The 17,381-nt window shown below is 39.2% G+C and overlaps 1 protein-coding gene across 6 annotated transcripts in view; it reads right to left on the bottom strand.

The window, feature by feature from the left end:
- The window catches only part of WHSC1 (Wolf-Hirschhorn syndrome candidate 1), a 74,337-nt gene that overhangs the window by 45,222 nt on the left and 11,734 nt on the right, over positions 1 to 17,381 (bottom strand). For 4 of the 6 annotated variants that reach the window (XR_001875768.1, XM_017820727.1, XM_017820729.1 and 1 more), the window contains exon 2: positions 14,125 to 14,750. Coding sequence is in view for 4 of the 6 variants with exons in the window: in XM_017820727.1 (XP_017676216.1) it covers positions 14,125 to 14,721 (597 nt within the window). In the remaining 2 variants the exon portion in view is untranslated. Of the gene's footprint in view, positions 1 to 10,177; positions 10,282 to 14,124; positions 14,751 to 15,226; positions 15,309 to 17,381 lie in introns of those variants that run through there. The other 2 variants (XM_017820728.1, XM_017820730.1) reach the window with 2 other exon arrangements.

The raw sequence follows: 17,381 nt of genomic DNA, 5'->3' as shown, positions 1-17,381 counted from the left end.
ATTTATTTTCTGTAGTACTGGTTCAACATCCAGAAGTCAAACCAGGAGTTTCACGTTTTCACTGGACTTAAATGTTAAGAGCTGGAGCAAAATTCTGGTTTAATTAATTAAAAGTAGCAAAAAGAAAGAGAAAACACACTTAAGAAACCAGAAATTTAGAATACAGAAACAAGAACCTGGAGCATTACACTGAATCAGAGTAGACTTTTAAATCCAGAAAATACTACCATAACTAATTACACATTATTTGCCAAGCACAAACACTAAAATCTTTGATACACTGCAACTGCATAGAGATTTATTTGCAATTGAAACATAAAGGTACATCCAATCACAAACCCTAAAGCTTGGCATACTCAGAAATCCTTTCCTCAAAGCTTTTAAAGCTCTGCCTGGAAAACATACATGATGCTCTGTCATTTGATGGCTAAGGACAGTTACTCATCCAGTGATTCAGCTTTCCTGATGAATTCAGACTTGGTTCATGTGACTCCAGCTAGAGCTACGTTCCCATGTCTCGAGAGTTTTGGCTCTCTAAGGATTCTATAAGACTGTTAGGAAACCCCTCCTGCAAGGTTGCCTCAAGTCCAGCACTCTCAAGAGACCTAGAAGATTCCAAGCAGATGTGAAAAATCAAATGCTCCTTCCAGCAGTTAAAACATGATGTGAAAAGTTACGCTTAGAAGCTAAAAACTAAGGAACACACATGCCAAGAGCAGATCCGGAAAAACATTAAACCTAACACACACAAACCCACTCCAGCACTTCAGCTAAAGAGGTGGGATGATTCTTTTTTTTTCAACAAGTTAACTTTTTGGAAATGTAAAAGTTACTGAGGATTCTAAATCTCATTTTTAATTTATGATTCCCTGTATTCCTCGGAAAGTGCAACTAAGCCACAAAGATTTATGACTCCAGTCTGAGAGGGAGCTGGCTGGAATAATGAAAAGGCTCTAGCAGTGCTTCTTATTGCAGCATAATCTAAAAGGGGTGACAGTACAGAGGCCATTATCGCATTCTAATGTATCTACAAGCACTTCACAAAATTTAAATAATGCCCAGAATTCTTTTACTATACTGAAACATGATAAAAAACTTGAAAATGACAGGCTCTCACAACACCTGCAAGGTTTATCTCTGCAATGCTTGCTGTATTTATGTTTTCTTTTATTGATAAAATGTGGGTACTTTGAAAGAATGGCAAAACAGAGCACAGAATTCTAGATGAGTGATATTTTAAGAGCTCTCATATGAAGTTACTTAAAAACCTATAGAAAATATCACCACTAACTTGCTCACTTCCATCTTACTTTCGTGCATCATTCTGGGAATTGCTCTGATGTATTTAATAGGTATCTCATCAATAAACAGTGAGACGAAATTCCTGGTATATACTTGAGAGATAAGCAGCTGTAGGACACCAAAAGTCTCTTCAATACTTCCTCTCAAACATTTGGCAAACCACGAGCACAGCATTAAATATTTGAATATTTAAATTCTTTAAAAACATTAGGAAATCCTAGATACTGGAAGGCAGTCATATGTACAGATTTTACTTTGGTATCCAGATTGGGGTTTTTTTAACTATTGATGGGAGGGGAGGAAGAAAGCATTTCTAAAAAAATTTGCCATCCAGTCCTCTGATGGCATCGATGTTCTTACAGGACAAGAGCTGGAACTTCTTTATGAGACACTTGTACTCTCTGTATTTTTAAGGAATAGGAGATCACTGTAAAGTTACACAGTGATATAGAAAAAAAAAATGTGGCTTGCAGTTTCTTTTTCCTCCCGAAGAAAACAGAAATTGGTGTTTAGGGAAGTTTGGATTCCTAATAATATGTAGTCAGACAGCACAGGGCACCCGACTGCACCTGTGAAAGATGGAGAGGCAGCACTAGAAGCACAGTCCTGATGGGCTGTGTGAATGCACCAGAAGACAGGGAATACCTTGTCCTGCAAGAGCTGATCAATTCTTTCTGTGATGATACTTGAGCAAACAAATTAAGATGGAAGACTCCTGGTTTAGAGCCCAACTGAAAAGCAAGGGCAGATCACACAAAATCAAACTATTTTAAAATACTCTACCTTCAGTTTTTGGCTCTTTGTGTCTTTTGATGACTTTTAATTTCTTGAAATTGGTCTCATTTCTAATTAGATCTCCTACCCATAAATGTCAACAGGCCTTCTGTGCTGCAGAGGAGCACAGAACAGTCTTTGGTTGCTGTTATTGCTAAGTAAGCCTGGACTGCTCTGTATATGCCCCCATCTCATTACCTTTTATTGCAGTTTTGCCAGAATTAAAACATATTCACATTTAATTGCAGGATTTCCCCTACCTCTCCTTCCTTAAGTATAGGCAAGCTCTATAGCCTGAGATAACTATCACCTCAGTCACCTTAGCCCCAAACTTTAACCAAGTTATGCTAAACAGAAGAAGGAAACAGCTTGTGATAATGTTAATTTTCTACTTTAAGGAATTTGAGGTTTTTTTTTTCCCTTTCAAACACTAGACTGCAGAGAAGTTATACAAATCAAGGCCAGGGTGAGCAGGTGATGACTCCCATACAGACCAGTCCTAACACTGAATACACAGGCCATTCCACAGGCTCTGCACTACTCACTATGGCAGACATGGAAATTCCTGACTTTCTGGATTAGTATCCTAATGAAACACTTACTCTAAAGGCAGCTAGATGGATTTTAAGTTTATTTTGTCCAGGAGGACGTGGAGTGTGAAATGATGTAATTCCTTTACAGCAACTGAGGTTTTCTGTGACAAATTATGCCTTGAAGAGTACCAGCATACTTAAAAGCTCATCTGGGCAAGCAGCTGAAACAGGCTGAGAGGGACTGAAAAATAAAAGAAAATTTAACATGCCTTTACTCTTCCCTTAACATTTCACAGATTTGTTTGTCATTTGTCTCAGCACTTTCATAACCAAGGAGTGACAGGCAGATTGACAAGAATTTACAACACTGCTGTCAGCATTCTATCATCAGCCCAAAGAAGTGGCTTGGCCATAGAAAATACTAGTATTTAATTAACTTTGCCTACAATTGATCAAAAGAATCCAGTCAACTTCCATTTACTTTTGATCTGCCTAACAAATATGGTGAGGCGAGAACACACCATGAGTGATACGTCACTTCAAAGCTTAAAACTATCTTAAAATGACCAAAACCAAAATGCATTTAAGGACAGCTTCTTTACTGAGAGCTTTGGGTTTATTTGTAGACTCTGCTACAAAAACACCGTGATGAGCATTTAGTAAACAAGGGTCAAAGGTAATTTCTTTTTTATAAACACCCAGAAGCCTTACTAGGTGGTGTCAGACAGATTATCCCTTTTAATCAGTGGTAAAGATAATAATATAATCACTATCCACTTTGTGTGTGTACAGAGGAAAGAGGACCGTTTCGAGATTATTGTTTCTTACTTTTTGCATCTTACCTTTAGTATTTCATTGCTCCTATTTGATTACTTACAGTTGTCGTATTACAGACCTCTTTACCTTTTCCTTTTTATCTTTTGATTGTCCTAAGGAGATTGGTGAGAGCTGGTTGCTGATACCTGGTGAGGATTTCATCTTGGGCATTTAATATTGGGCGAACCATTAGTAGAGGGGCATTCATTCAATGGTCTCCTGTGTGTGCTCTCCTTTGTGTGTCCTTACTGGAGAGTTTATGCTGCAGATCTTTGGTTTTTGCTTTTTTGTTTTTCTTTTTCTTTTTTTTTTTTTCTTTCCGTTTGACTTTGTACTTTCGCTCTTCGAGTTTGCCTATCTGCGAAGGCCGAGTTCTGGAGGTCGGTTTGTGGGGGTGGGTTTGCAGGCCAGGTTCTGGCCCTGCGCTGCTGGTACTGCAAAGTAATTAAGGTCCCTTAATCGAGTTTCTTCAATTGAATTTTTTTTTTTCTCATGTTTTTTGCATCCCAGTTCGGACAGTCCAACTTGTTTCTTTCCTCTTGTTTCTTTTCTGTTTTACTATGTAAGATTTCCTATTGCTTGGTTCCCACTGCTTGATGTTTTTCTGCTCCTGTTTTTTTGTTGTTCTTTTCTTCTTGTTCTGTTCCTCAGCTTTTTTTTCTCGGATTTTTTCTCTGGGACTTGTGGTATGACTGTTTTGTTTTGTCTTTTTTGTCTTTTCTTGCCTCTCTTTCAGTACGGATGTTGAACTTTGGGGGTTTTCACTTGAGGAATTTCACTTGACCATTGAGTCTTCAGTCTTCGGTCTTGAGTGATGGGGCTGGTTTGCTGGTGCTTGTTTTCCTGTGAGTGTTGTCCTGTCAATGTGTGCTTCTCACTGTGTGCTTGTGGCTGTGTGTCTGATTACATCAATTTCCTTCAATCTCCTCACTTCCAACTCCCGTTTTTCAACTTCAGTTGATCCCCCTCAGTGTACCCTCTTTTTTGTATGCTATTTTTGGCATGTTAAGTGTGTTAAGTTATGTCTGTTGCTCCTTGTCCATTGTTCTTTCTCTATGATTCTTTTTTTCTCACTAGTGTATTTTCCTATGTTTTCTTTTTTTTTTTTTGTTTTTTTTTTACATGTTATAGTTCACCTGTTTTTGTCAAACTGTTTTTCGCGCCCGTGTGTTTGTGCCCCTGTGTTTCTCCTTCTGGGTTCTGTGTTGTGTGTTTTTTGGTGTTTATTTTTAGGTACTTGATTGCAAGTGACTGGATGTGACGGGTTTTTTATTTTGTTTTTTTTTCTTTTTTTTGTTATGTTCTGTTTGTTTTGTGTTGGACTACTTCTTTGGCACTCCATTTTCTGCAGAGCGCTTGTTTTAGGGAGAATGTTTTAGGGTGAAGCGTAACGTGTCAAGCAGACTCTCGGAAGACGTGTATTGTTATTCCTGGATTGTTATTGCTGAGTGGAGACGGATGAGGAAGCAGTGAGCTGGCAGCGTTTTGTTTTCCATGTTTTGTGTTCCATCTTCGGTCACTTCGGTAGGGCCTCTTCAGTCTGGCGTCCTCAGACTGCCGTTGTCTCCAGGTCTTTGCATTTACGTCTGTAGCATTCTCTTTGTAGCTCCGTCATATTATGTAGGGCGTTTTCTGCTGCTGGGTGAGGAGTGGTGCTGGAGAGTCTGGCCTGCAAGGTCTCGAACAAACTATATTCTACATCTTTTTTTTTGTTTTTGTTTTTTCTTTTTTTTTTTTTCTAATTGTTTTATTTCACTCCAGCGATTTAACTTCAATTATGCGAGTTCTTTTATTAGATGTATTTCCTTAAGTTTTTTTTTCTTTTTTTTTTTTTCTTTTCTTTTATTCCTTTTCTTTTATTCCTTTTCTTGTGTCACTTCTGGGGGTTTGAATCTGTGTGTTTGCAGAAGTGTCTTTGTTTTCGACTTTCTGTTTTCACCTTGCTTCCCTTATTTTTCCTCACTTTTTTTTGCTGGTTGTGCTTTGATGGTAGAGCTATTATCTCTGCAGGTCTCTGTCTACCTTTTTTTTGCTGGCTTTTGTTTTTTGGCTGCGGCTCTTTGTTTTCTGATATTAGTTTTGTTTCTTTTGTTTTTTTTCTTTTATTTCTTTTCACTCAGTTTGTGTACAGCAGTTTGTGTATTGTTGTTTGGGTCTTTTTTTTCCGGGCGGTCCTGTCCGGGGGGGACAGCAATTCGTTTACGTTTATTGATTTATTTTTAGTGTGGGTTTCGTGTTTTAGATTAAGGGTTTTGTTCCAATTTGTCTTTTCAATTTTGTCTTTCCCTTCTGGTTGTATTTTCGTTGTTTTTTTTCTGTTTTTTTTTTCCTGGTTTTGGTTTCTTTATTAGCTCGTCTCTTTTTTTTCGGTGCTTTTTTTTTTATGCTTTTATCTTTCTATTCAAATCTGTCTTTTTCCTTTAGCCGTATTCTTTTTGAGCATGTCTTTTTGAGCTTGTCTTTTCGCGGTATTTTTGTCACTGTGTTTTAGTTCTTTGGGTGTAACTCTTTGAGGGTAAAGAGCTTCAGTGATTCAGATTTAGTCCTTGTCAGATGGACCCTGTGGAATGCTTCCTCTGGCTCGCTTTTTCTTCCTCGCTTTTTGTTCAGTTTGTTTTGGCTGGTTTCTTTTAGTTGCTCTTTTGCATTTCGGTGTTTTCTTTTGTTTTTCCTGTTTTGTTGTTGCTGGGTTCTTTGTTTCAGGTTTTTTGTTTCGGTAATTTCTGTTCGGTACGGCTTGATCCGCCTTTTTTACTGCGTCTTTTATACTGATTCTTGGCTACATCTTGCTTCTTTCATCTTGCCTCTCTTTCCTTGGTTTACCTTTTTGGTTTTGTATTTTTGTTTTTGTGTCTGTGTGTATGAGATGCTATACAAGCCTGGAAAAGCATAGCTGTAGAGCCACGAGGACCTTTGGCATGGGAAACAATTATTTCTGAATAATTTCCATATGAACTTCACACAGGATAACAGAACGAAAGCTAAATCATCTCAGCATACCTACAGATTTTCAGAATGCCATATCCATATGTATTTTGTTATCTGCATGTACCACAGTTTCACATACTTCAAGATCAGAATCTGTATCAGGGCCTTATTCTTAGCACTCTTCTACACCCTTATAGAGTTCAGTAGGAAAGAGTTTTCCCAAGACACTTTCCGAACAGATATCCTCTGGCAGGTCCCAGACATCCAGAGCAGCATGGGTAGATGTTCTGAATCCTAATATTCTTGGTAGAGAACAGAAACATCCAAGCCCAGATAGCACTGCCAACAGGCAACTAGATTTACAGAACACTGTTTCCCGGTGAAGGCAGAGACTTCTCTCTACCTTTTTTTTCAACAAGAACACTTCTGAAGGCAGCTGGCTAAACCTAAACAGAGCAAATGTTGATTTGGCATAAAGGGGCTCTGGTAGTTAACTAATAATTTGACATAATCCCAGTACTACTCTGCCTTTGAGATTAGACCTTCAAAATTAATTCCCACACCCAAAGGCAGGCACAAAAGGTTTCCATACAGGTTGTGCAGTTACATGTACCTAGTAAGGCCTCTTCTTCTACAGAAGAAATGCAAGAACAGTGTTAAATAAGCCTGGGGCAAGCGGGGGGGGGAGGGGAACAAAAAACCTGGACAGACATTACCTTGATTTGGCAAGGCTGAAGCATATTCCTGAAATATTCCTTATTTTCAGCAGCATTTTTCAGATGTACAGAAAACCTGGGAAACCCCAACCCCATATGAATATTAAAATAGTGCAGTCAGTCATTGCAGTAAAAAATCATGATGCATGTGATAAAAGTACTATCAATTCCAGAACTAAGATCCCAGATTGTTTTCCTTCTTTATAGGCGTCCTCAGCATACACTGAAGTTGACATTTATTTAACAAACAAAAAGACCACCAAGAAAAAAAAAAAACAAACAAGCTTTTCTAGCACTAATTGCTACGAGGCCACAGATTCACTTCCCTTCCTCACACAAGTGCAGGGCTTGTTTACCAATGGCATAAGCAAGATCAAGCTTTTCCTCTTGCAGTGAGCTTCCAAAATAAAGCATTTTTATAAAGTGTCCTTCTGAGAAGGGAATTTATTTTTTATTACTTACAACTCAAGAGTTGTAGCTACTGTCATTTTATGATGCACAGGAACACAGCTCCTGTAGGTACTTTGGGTATTCACAAAAAGCAGAAATGTAAGTTAGCCCAGTTGGACCTATTTATTTATAATAGAAGGATAATGAAACATGGTAATAGGCAAGCATAAAATTAGTATCTGTGAACAAAAACCTCTTTTGGAGGTCCTAAAGTTCATCTGCCCTACATGAAATTCAGCCCAGAACAAGGGAACTTGTAAGGGAGGCTGAAACCACTGTTCCAAGACAGATCAAAATATTTTGCTTTTGCTACTTCGCCTAAGGGTTACTACGAAGTATCTTTCTTTCTTGACAAGAGGGGGCTATAAGGGCCAGAAATGACATCTGGTACAGATCACTAATGTTTCCCAAATATCTGCCTGTAAATCCATCCCAGTAACATAACCCTGAACTGTAGGTCTAACTCAGCTAAATACAAGACTTAGACATGAATTATTCTGGTTAAGCAGAACACAGAATAGAGCGACAGAAAGGCTTTGACGTATCTTGGATCAAAAAAAGCAGTGAAAACAAGCAAATTCCTTGCCACACAAACCCATAATGGCCAACACCATCTGGAGAGGAGATGCTGAGGTTTTTAATTATTTAAATCATGACACTACCTGTGCCACAACTGAGAATAACCCTGGTCAACTTATAAACCCAGAAACTGCTGTTAATCTCTCAACACCAGCTGCTGTTGACATGTAAAGGGAAGTTAGTTCTTCCAAAGAGGGCCTGCTCACCACATTATTTCATCTGTCATGTCCACCATAGTGCCCAAAAGACCAAAATAAAAGAGAAAAAGCCCTGGAATGCACAAACCAATGAAGAGTATGAAATAATGCAACAGTTCTGACATTCTTTGAATTTGAGTTAGTTACATCTGGTCAGCTCTTTTCTACAGAAAACTGGCTCAGTGTTCAGAAGCAGTGAGGAATCAAACGCTGTGCATTATTTCTAATGAAACAGAATGAAACTGAGAACAATGTAGAAAACCATTAACATGCCACTGTATGAATTCACAAGATATCTGTATTTTGAATGTCCTCTACTGTTCCAGTCTTCATTCTCAGGGGGAAAAAAAAAAAGATAGGAGAAGCTGAAGGGCATCAGAGTTCAGAAACAGGATGATAACAAGAAGTAAGTAACATTCTGGAACGGCTCCTGTATGTTAAACAACACACTAGGTCTCATCAAGTTGAAATTAAAAATAGAGCAGGTTTGTAAGAAATCTATAAAATTATCAATAATAGAGAAGTTTGCCCATGATCCCTATTTCTATTACTATGAAAGAATCAAGCAAAACATGTAGGTGGCAAATTGAAAGGGAAAAAGAGCTGCTCTATTGTTTTATTATTTAATGTCATGGATGCAAAAAACTCACACTGACTCAAAAAGAAACAGAGGTCTCCCACGAAATTTAGCCATCTACAGCCATTAAATACAAAGGCACCAGCTCCAGAAACCTCTGAGTCACAAACTGCTGGAGGCTGAATATATTCAAAAAGAGTATCACTCCATGATTTGCCACATCTACACTCTCTATTATGCCTCCTCCACTGATCCTCACCCCGAGGTGAGGTGCTGAATTAAACGGCTCCTTGATCCAACTTGGTAGCGCTATTCTTAGACAGTACTTCTGTCGACACTTCAAGATACTATTTCATATTTGATTTGCATTCTCCCACCAATGGGTTTATGAAGAGAGAGGGCAAAAAAATGTATTCAGATAATACGCATTGAGACGACAGTTTTACGTAGAAACTGTACTTAATTCAGCCACTTTTACATACAAGAACAGGAAGTCTGGTATGGAAAGCCTTGAACAAATACTCAAACGTTCTGCAATTAATTTTGAAGCCACACTGAGAATACTCACAGCTTCTAATCTCCCCCCAAACCAGTATACTGTTGTATGCTTTTTGGTGTTTCTTAAACTACAAGCAGTTCTTTAAGATACTTTTCCAATGAGGCATTAAGAAAAAACAATTTAAAGTTCCAAAGTAACAATTACTGCAGCACATCATGAGCTGCTTAGCATTAACAAGTTCTCAAGGCTTAGCTGAACTTAATCCTTTACTAAAGGCTAATGCAAAACAGTAGTTCAGAAACTCTTCCAAAAAGGATAAGAAGTTATTTCTCTTGTTCCTGAAGGGATCACCCCAAAGATATTTTTAGGATTACTCCTACTCCTTTGGGATTCTGATGACATCAGCCAGACAGCATGTATTATCACTCGCCTGAAAACAGGATTTGATATCTCAAAAACGGCACAATAAAAAGGTAATTGAGTTCATTTTACCCTACAAATACAGATCCTGTGCACATTTTATGACACGTTCAGCAATTGTACTTGGTCAAGAATTCCTAATAACTGATGATGAAAAACAGTCAAGAAAGTCCTTCCCCTGAAAAAGACACATTTATTTTACTACAATTTTTCTTTTTACTTTTTCTTAAATTAAAACAACTCACCTCAGTATCTGCCTATAGCAGCTACAAGAGGGTAATCAAACATCAGATAAACTCGGCTCTCCAACCTGACAAAGGGCACTTGTTGGTTTGTGCTCAGCTCTACTGATCGGATACAAACAAGCACCAGAGCAACATTCCCACCTTCAGTGGTCCCCATCTTCCTGTATTTAGTTACCACAGGCACATTCAAAGCAGCAGATCATCCTCAGACTGCTTCTGTTCTACCCTTAGTGGGTTTGTAAGTCTTCACCTGGTAAAGGCACTGTAACATTATTTGACGTAAGGGATTTGGTCAGAACAGTTTTTCTCTGTGATGGTGAAATGGCAACATAAACACAAGACAAGGACTAATGGAATTTCTCCAGCAATCTGCAACTGCCCCCCCTGCAGCTACGGCAAAGTCACTATAGGCTGTATCCCGCACGAAGAGTAAAAACCTGCCAAGTTTCTGGTGTACTACTAGAAGAGCACTACAAGAAAACTGGATAGGAAGCTATGTGGAAGGTATAGCTTCTGGATTGTGTACATATCACACAGCTGGAAACCCTAAGCTAGCAAGTAGAGCGGTGAGTGGACTTCCAGGTTTGTTCTCGACACAGCGCTGCTGCTTTCCGAGCTACTGCACCCGTGCTGGGAAGCCAGGCCAGGAAGCCAAGCCAAAAGGGCAAACTGCCACTTGCAGGCCCAGCCCAGCTTCTGCAAAACGAGCTCAAATGTGCCAGGATCACATACTGAGCTGCTCTCAGGGTCAGAGAGCACAGATCTACGCTGGGAGCCACAGCATGAGCACTGCAGATACATGTACTCTCTCTGTTTCCCTCTGGATTGCTCCAGGAATCGGACTTGGATTACTTCATATTAATATAGGAAGCAAATCTCTGCTGTTCTCCTCCAAACACTATTGTTTCACTTCTAACACAGGCAATGAGTAAGAAAAACGTAGGCAAGTCCTCATTCCTCACTGAACATTGCAAGAATTGACGAAAGCAGTGACTCAAAAAGTAGCCACCACAAAACCCAGTCCCAAGGCATCCTGCCGCTCCCACGAGCAGCTCTGGCATGTGAGCAGCTACTGGAGCCCATGGGTTTGGCGTCAGTTCAAACCCCTAACATGTGACACCCACCACCTATGACACAGAACATTCAGGGGTGTAGTGCCTTGGCATTGAAGTTGATAAACCGGGCCTTATTAAGAGGCCTGAATTTTAAAGTAAACTCCTCAGGTGGAGAGATACCAGGGTGGAGGGAAGAGGGGTGAAAGGCAGGAGGGGAGGGAGGAAACAACCACGGCTTGTCCCACTTCCTCTCCTTTACCTTGGGAAAACGAGAGCAGTACAGTTGTTTCTCAGAGGCCGGGAAAAGGTGGTGGTTACCAACAGAAATCTAACTCTCATCAGACCCAGGCAGATCACTTTTATTCCCAACTGAAAACTAACCTGCAGCTAAAGTTTTAAACAGCCTTCATTTCTGTTAACGAAAAATGCCCAAACAACAAGAACACCCAAAAAGAGCACTGGAACATTTGTTAAATGATATGCCTCTCACCTCAGCACCACAGTAATCTGCTGTGTCCATCAGACAGAGATATAATTACCTTACATAAAAGGCAGTATTTGAACCATGGTGATTTTTGCTAAATCAAAAGAGTAAGAGGTTGGACAAAAAAGAAATTGAAAGCCCAGAAATAAAACCAGACAAACAGGTTCCACATTAACCTGTAACTTACAATAAACAGGGATCTGAGTGCAAAATTCATCAGCTTTTACTCCAAGAATATTTACCTAATTTCCACTTTGCAGCCACAATCAGCTATATAAAACCACAGTATGATGCACTAACATTAAGGCTTTGGATGCTGGCCATAAAATAACAGCTAGAGCAGGGGCCTGGAACCAAAGAACACTGATACTAAGATATTACAGTTATCACCACAAAAAACACATGCATATCACAAGTTTTCATGTGGACAAACATTTGAAAAATCTCCTTCACATGTTCCCTCATACTATGTTTTTCCTTATTTTAAACCTGTGCAGCTGCAAACCTTCCTCATGAGAGAAAGAAAAGCCTCGGGATTTTTACAATCAAGGAGCCAGATCATAAAATAACATCTTGCGACCTTTAAATGCTTTTCCTTTCGACCTCTGTGCTTTAAAGTGCACTGTAATAGGAAAAAAGAAGCCAGAAGCACGACCCTCTGCTACAAAGTGCTCTGAAAAGAATAGGGCTGCAGTATTGCAAAGTCTGATATCAAGCAGGTGGTTGTTCTGATTCAGTAGTTTGGTAGCTCACAGGTTTGGCACAGGAGCAAATAACCCTGTCGCTCACCAACCACCAAGTCTCAACCACTCTGGGAAACAGTGTTGACACGGTTTTCTCCTCACCATTTCTGGACAGAAGGCAACTCAAAGAAGCCAGACAAACATTTCTTGTAGTTTTAAATAATCCACCCTTAATGGACAACCAATGTAAAAGGCATAAACTGCAGAATAAACTGCACAGAGGGACACATTAAACATCTCCTCCTCTTTCTAAAACAAAAACAAACTAACAAACACACACAAATATGCTCGAGTTGTTGATGCTAATAAATATACCACCAATAGAACCAAAAAAGTCCAATTTATCCTCATTAATAATGAACTGCACAAAGAATTACTGACTGTGCCTGCATCTTTTACCTGAGTAGTGATTTAGAAAAGTCTGAACCAGTTAGTGTTAAAACATTCTCCTTAACAAAATTAAAGAAAACAAAGCCTTTAATAACATCCCTGAAAACATCAGTATGGATCATTCTAGGATGAATAATATATTCCGACCATAAATAAATGATAAATATTTCTGATACTCGAAAAATGTTTACACAGTTCTGTGAACTCATTAAGCAGTTTTATGAAAAAGAAGGGTAAATAAAATAAATAAAATAAAAAAAGGGAATGGAGCAGCTGCGTGTGTGATTCTTCCCTGCATGTGTGACCTTGGTAGAAAGTAAGAATCAATAGGGTGGATTTGGCAGAGCTGGGTTAATGGCTGGACTTGATCTTAGAGGTGTTTTTCCATCTTTGTTTCTATGATTAACTAGAAACCTGCGTTTGACAGAAAACTGTAACATACATTTTGTGTTTAAGGTGTGTAAAATCAGGACACAGTAACCAGCCAAAGCATTCATTAATGTCTACCATTGTTATACAACACTATTCTGAATTAGTCACTGAGAAACTTAATATACACAGAAGTATTCCTGCTATGTAGGGTTTTTCTTCCGAGATAAAAGTATTGCAAACCACCTTCCTTTAAATGGAGTCTAGAAACAAAAGCTAAATAAAGGGGGGGGGGAAGGGCTGCCAGCAGCATTCTTATTTATAACCTGGTAAAACAAGTTTAAAAAAGCAAAATATCCATTTTTGCCCATGTTTAAAAGAAGCAAAACAGATGAGCTTGACCACAAAAGTTAATGACACCTAATACAAACATCTAGATGTTTTCAATTAAAACAATTCACTAGGTTATAACAAGCAAACCCAGCCCTTTTCAGGTGACAAATATGGGTAGGGACTCCAGTCCAATTGCCAAAATCTGACGGTAAAGAGCCCAGTTCATCAGCCAACTGACTGCTGAGTACCTTTTTATTTAATTCAGAACAAGGAATATAGAAATAGGTGGTTTTTTTCTGAAACATCTGGTTATAAGGAAGCCAGAATACCTCACTGTCCAGAAGTTAAAGGCCATCCCTAAACTTAGAGGCACCCCCAGCTCCCTTGCTCAGGTGCACGCCCTAACTTGTCTTGACTTCAAGTCTGGAAGAAGTTTCTGCTTCATACATCACACACTTCCACACGCCCTGATTTGCTCTGGAGACTTATTTTACTGCTATGGAAACAGAATTTATGGGGTACTCCTAGGTTAGGGAAGAAACAGGGACCAGAACTGGAGCACATCTGTCCTTTGTTGAGAAAAAGAGAATCACAGAAAGTGACCTGTCTGTGGGAAGCACCTACTGAAACACCTGAAGGCGAGCACATGGAACTGAACTTCCAGTCTGATTAACTAACCTAACAAAAGACAGAATATAAAAACCAAAGTACTACCTTCTTTTCAGTGGGGCTTGAAGTCTTCGATACTAATGCTGCTTCAACAAGACCCTGCTCAAGTAAGGAGTCATATTTTATGCTTCTTTTTCTGTTTCTCCTCTCCTTGTTTGTTGGCTTCTGTTCGTTCTCCTCTGACTGAGACACATCTGCACCGTTGTCTCCACAAATGGAAGATTCAAAAAGAGGCTTTCCATTCATGTAGGTTTTAGTGATTTTCAGCTTTATCTCTGGGGAGCCATTCTTGATAGGAGTAGTGTTGGGTGGTGTTCCAACTCCCTTTATTTCCTGGGGTTCAAAGCGCAGCTTCGCATCCTGGGCCCCGGACTCGCCATTGAACACGCGGGAGGTCAGATCTTTCAATTTTTCAGCTGGAATGAATGGAAGAGTCTCATGGCCATTATATTTTTGCATGACCCCTTCCTGCAGAGTGGCAGAAAGTTGTGCTTTGCCCAAGTAGACGGAACATTCACGATTCACTTCACAATTCTGTGGCTTCCCATTGGTATTTCCGAGGATCTCTGGTACCTGCTTCATTTTGATGTATTTAATTTTTTGAGTTAACAGTTGAGAACTTCTTTTGATGCTAAAGTCCATTCAGCCCAGATGTTTCCAGTCTTACACTGCTATATTAAGACAAAAAGAGAGAGAATATTTTTAATACAGAAATGTCAAAAGCTATTAAGTATACAGATATATGTCACCACTAATATAACACTCAATGTACTTCGTTCAAGTTTTACGAAAAAAAGCATTGCTTACAATCTTGCTCAGCATATTCTATGATTTAGTGATCTTCCTAACCAAAATACCTCAATATCTGTTAATATGCATTACAAAAAAGTCCAAGAAAAATAGATTGATGAATCATCAATGTTATTAAAACAAATGCAGAAAGCAAAATCACAGCTTTAACAACATGTTAGCCACCTACAGCATGAGTCCTGCTCACATTAATTACACAAAGGTACTGTACTGTTTGAAGCTAGTAGGAGTTAGACCTAAGATAATATCATTAATAACAACATAAACCAGGTGCTTTTATTTCTAAGACGTTGTGCCAGCACAAAAACCCCACAGGCCGTGTTCCTGTAGCACCTACACCATGGACAGCAGCATCACAAGCTTTATCTTCCTCACTCTACAAATAGGCCTTCAATCTTCCATCAAAGCACACCTCCTGAGGAAACACCACAGGCTCAGTCTCCAAAGGGTTCTGCCTACATGAACAAATGAAAAAGTGCATTTTGTGCCAAGAACACCAGTCCTAGCCGATCCTCTAGGCCAGTGGCCATACTGTGCAAAATTTAAATGGTCAAAGCAACTCTGGAGTTTCAGATTTTCCATAACAACAATATCATCTAACACCTACTTTTCATACAGAAATCTGCAAACATGCCACAAGCTAAAACTGCACTATTAGCCACCCTAGGCAGGCTCTCCCAAGGGTTCTAAAAGCTAACCCTGCCTATTTCAACATTATACCATTGTAGCAAACAAATGAATTTGTTAGAATAACTCCTTTGTGCTCCTAGACCAGGCAGATGATGGTTTCAATTTTTTTAATTCATATGCATAGGTTCTTCACATTACCAGGTCCAGTTTATACACGATACAGAGAAATACATCATCATAAATATTATGAAATCTCAGCACAGCAATCATCTTATCCATGCTCAAGGTAACCAATTTCATATATGATTAAGTCCAAGAACTGTCACATCAAATCAAAAATTCATCAAATCTAGTCTCACATGCTTCCAAAAAGTACAGTAAAAACCATGATGAATAACTATTGAATTGCCAGTTGCTGTGGAAGAAATCACTTCTGAATCCACCACCTTGTTTATTAATGCACACAGTAATGATGCTTACAACTGCAATATTCCTCCAACTTGCATACTTGCTACATCTACAACAGGAGCAGTAATGTATAAATGTTCATACCTGAGCATTGCCCTTGCCTGGCAGAGCTTCTTAAGGATATCAAGCCTGAATTCAAAGCAATTGGCAAGCATGAAACCTTTTCATTTACAAAGAAGATGCAGGAAAATAAAAAAAAAAACAAACCACTAAAAATCGTAACTCCATCACTCCTTAGCAAATGCTCCCCTCTCCATAACATACCTAAGGTACCTACAAGATAAAAGGATATTTCTCTACACAAGCTATATAGACTCATGTGAGAGATGAAAACCGTTCTCCCTCCAGGGACAAACAGCAGGCTGAAATGTTGGCATTAAACAAGAAGAGCAAGTATTCCTGAACTCCAAGTGAATCTGCAAGAGAAAAGTTTCTAATCTTTCTTCAGTCAGACAAAGTCTGAATTACCAATAAAATCTCTTAAGAAATGAGTGGAAACCAGCCAACTATACTAACCTTTCTGAAGAGGAATCAGAGGTAAAAGAAAACCCAAAACTTCACCAGAACAGAACAAAGAACTCACTAACCCAAACAAGAACTCATGTCCTTTCACAAGATCTCTGAAAGCACGGACATGAGACAAACTCTCAAACCAAATAATGATATGACAATGTTTCAAGCTGTGATTCAGCAGATTTAACTGAAATCGTATTTATTTTAAGAAGCAACTGATGACGAATTCTGTAACTCTCTAGGCCAAAGGCAAACCCGTAGGGAGCACGTCACACTTACGGTTACAGAGATGAGAGCAAAATTCCTTTAAAAAAAACCCAAAACACCGAATTGTCACAAAATCTCTACTCCCTTCCTACAGATTCTTAACAGAGCAAACCAGGGATTTGATTTGGGCATCTCAATTCCGAATTTCCTTTGATGTGAACCAGCAGCTTTGTGCAGCTGCAGCGCCCTCCAGTGGGTGCCGGACGCAGCCGCCGCCTCCCCCGGATTCCCGGTGGCTCATCCCGGCTGCTCCCAGAGCACCAGCACCAAACACGCCTCCTGGGCATCCCTGAAAAACGTTTTTTAATATGGCTCCATTAAGTGCTTATCAGGGTCTGGATTTCTGGATCGAGACATCTGCATTTTGTAACTCTTTGTTTTGATTCGTAATTTACCAGTGTTTGTTTTGTCCTGCGTAATAACAACTCTTACTCTCATCGCTTACTTCTTTAAGCTACAAAGCCATCCAGCTTGAGGCACACCATGACAACTCAAAAAAGCAATAAATAATCTAATTTGACTGTGTTACTGGTGCACTCAATCTCAAAACACTGGACGAATTAGAAGTGATAGCTTTAAGAGTTTCAAAACATAAAAATCATCATAGAGTCACA

The sequence above is a fragment of the Lepidothrix coronata genome, unplaced genomic scaffold, assembly GCF_001604755.1.
Source record: "Lepidothrix coronata isolate B3197 unplaced genomic scaffold, Lepidothrix_coronata-1.0 Scaffold85, whole genome shotgun sequence".
In the NCBI taxonomy this organism is placed as follows: domain Eukaryota; kingdom Metazoa; phylum Chordata; class Aves; order Passeriformes; family Pipridae; genus Lepidothrix; species Lepidothrix coronata.
This window is presented reverse-complemented; position numbering and strand designations above follow the sequence as displayed.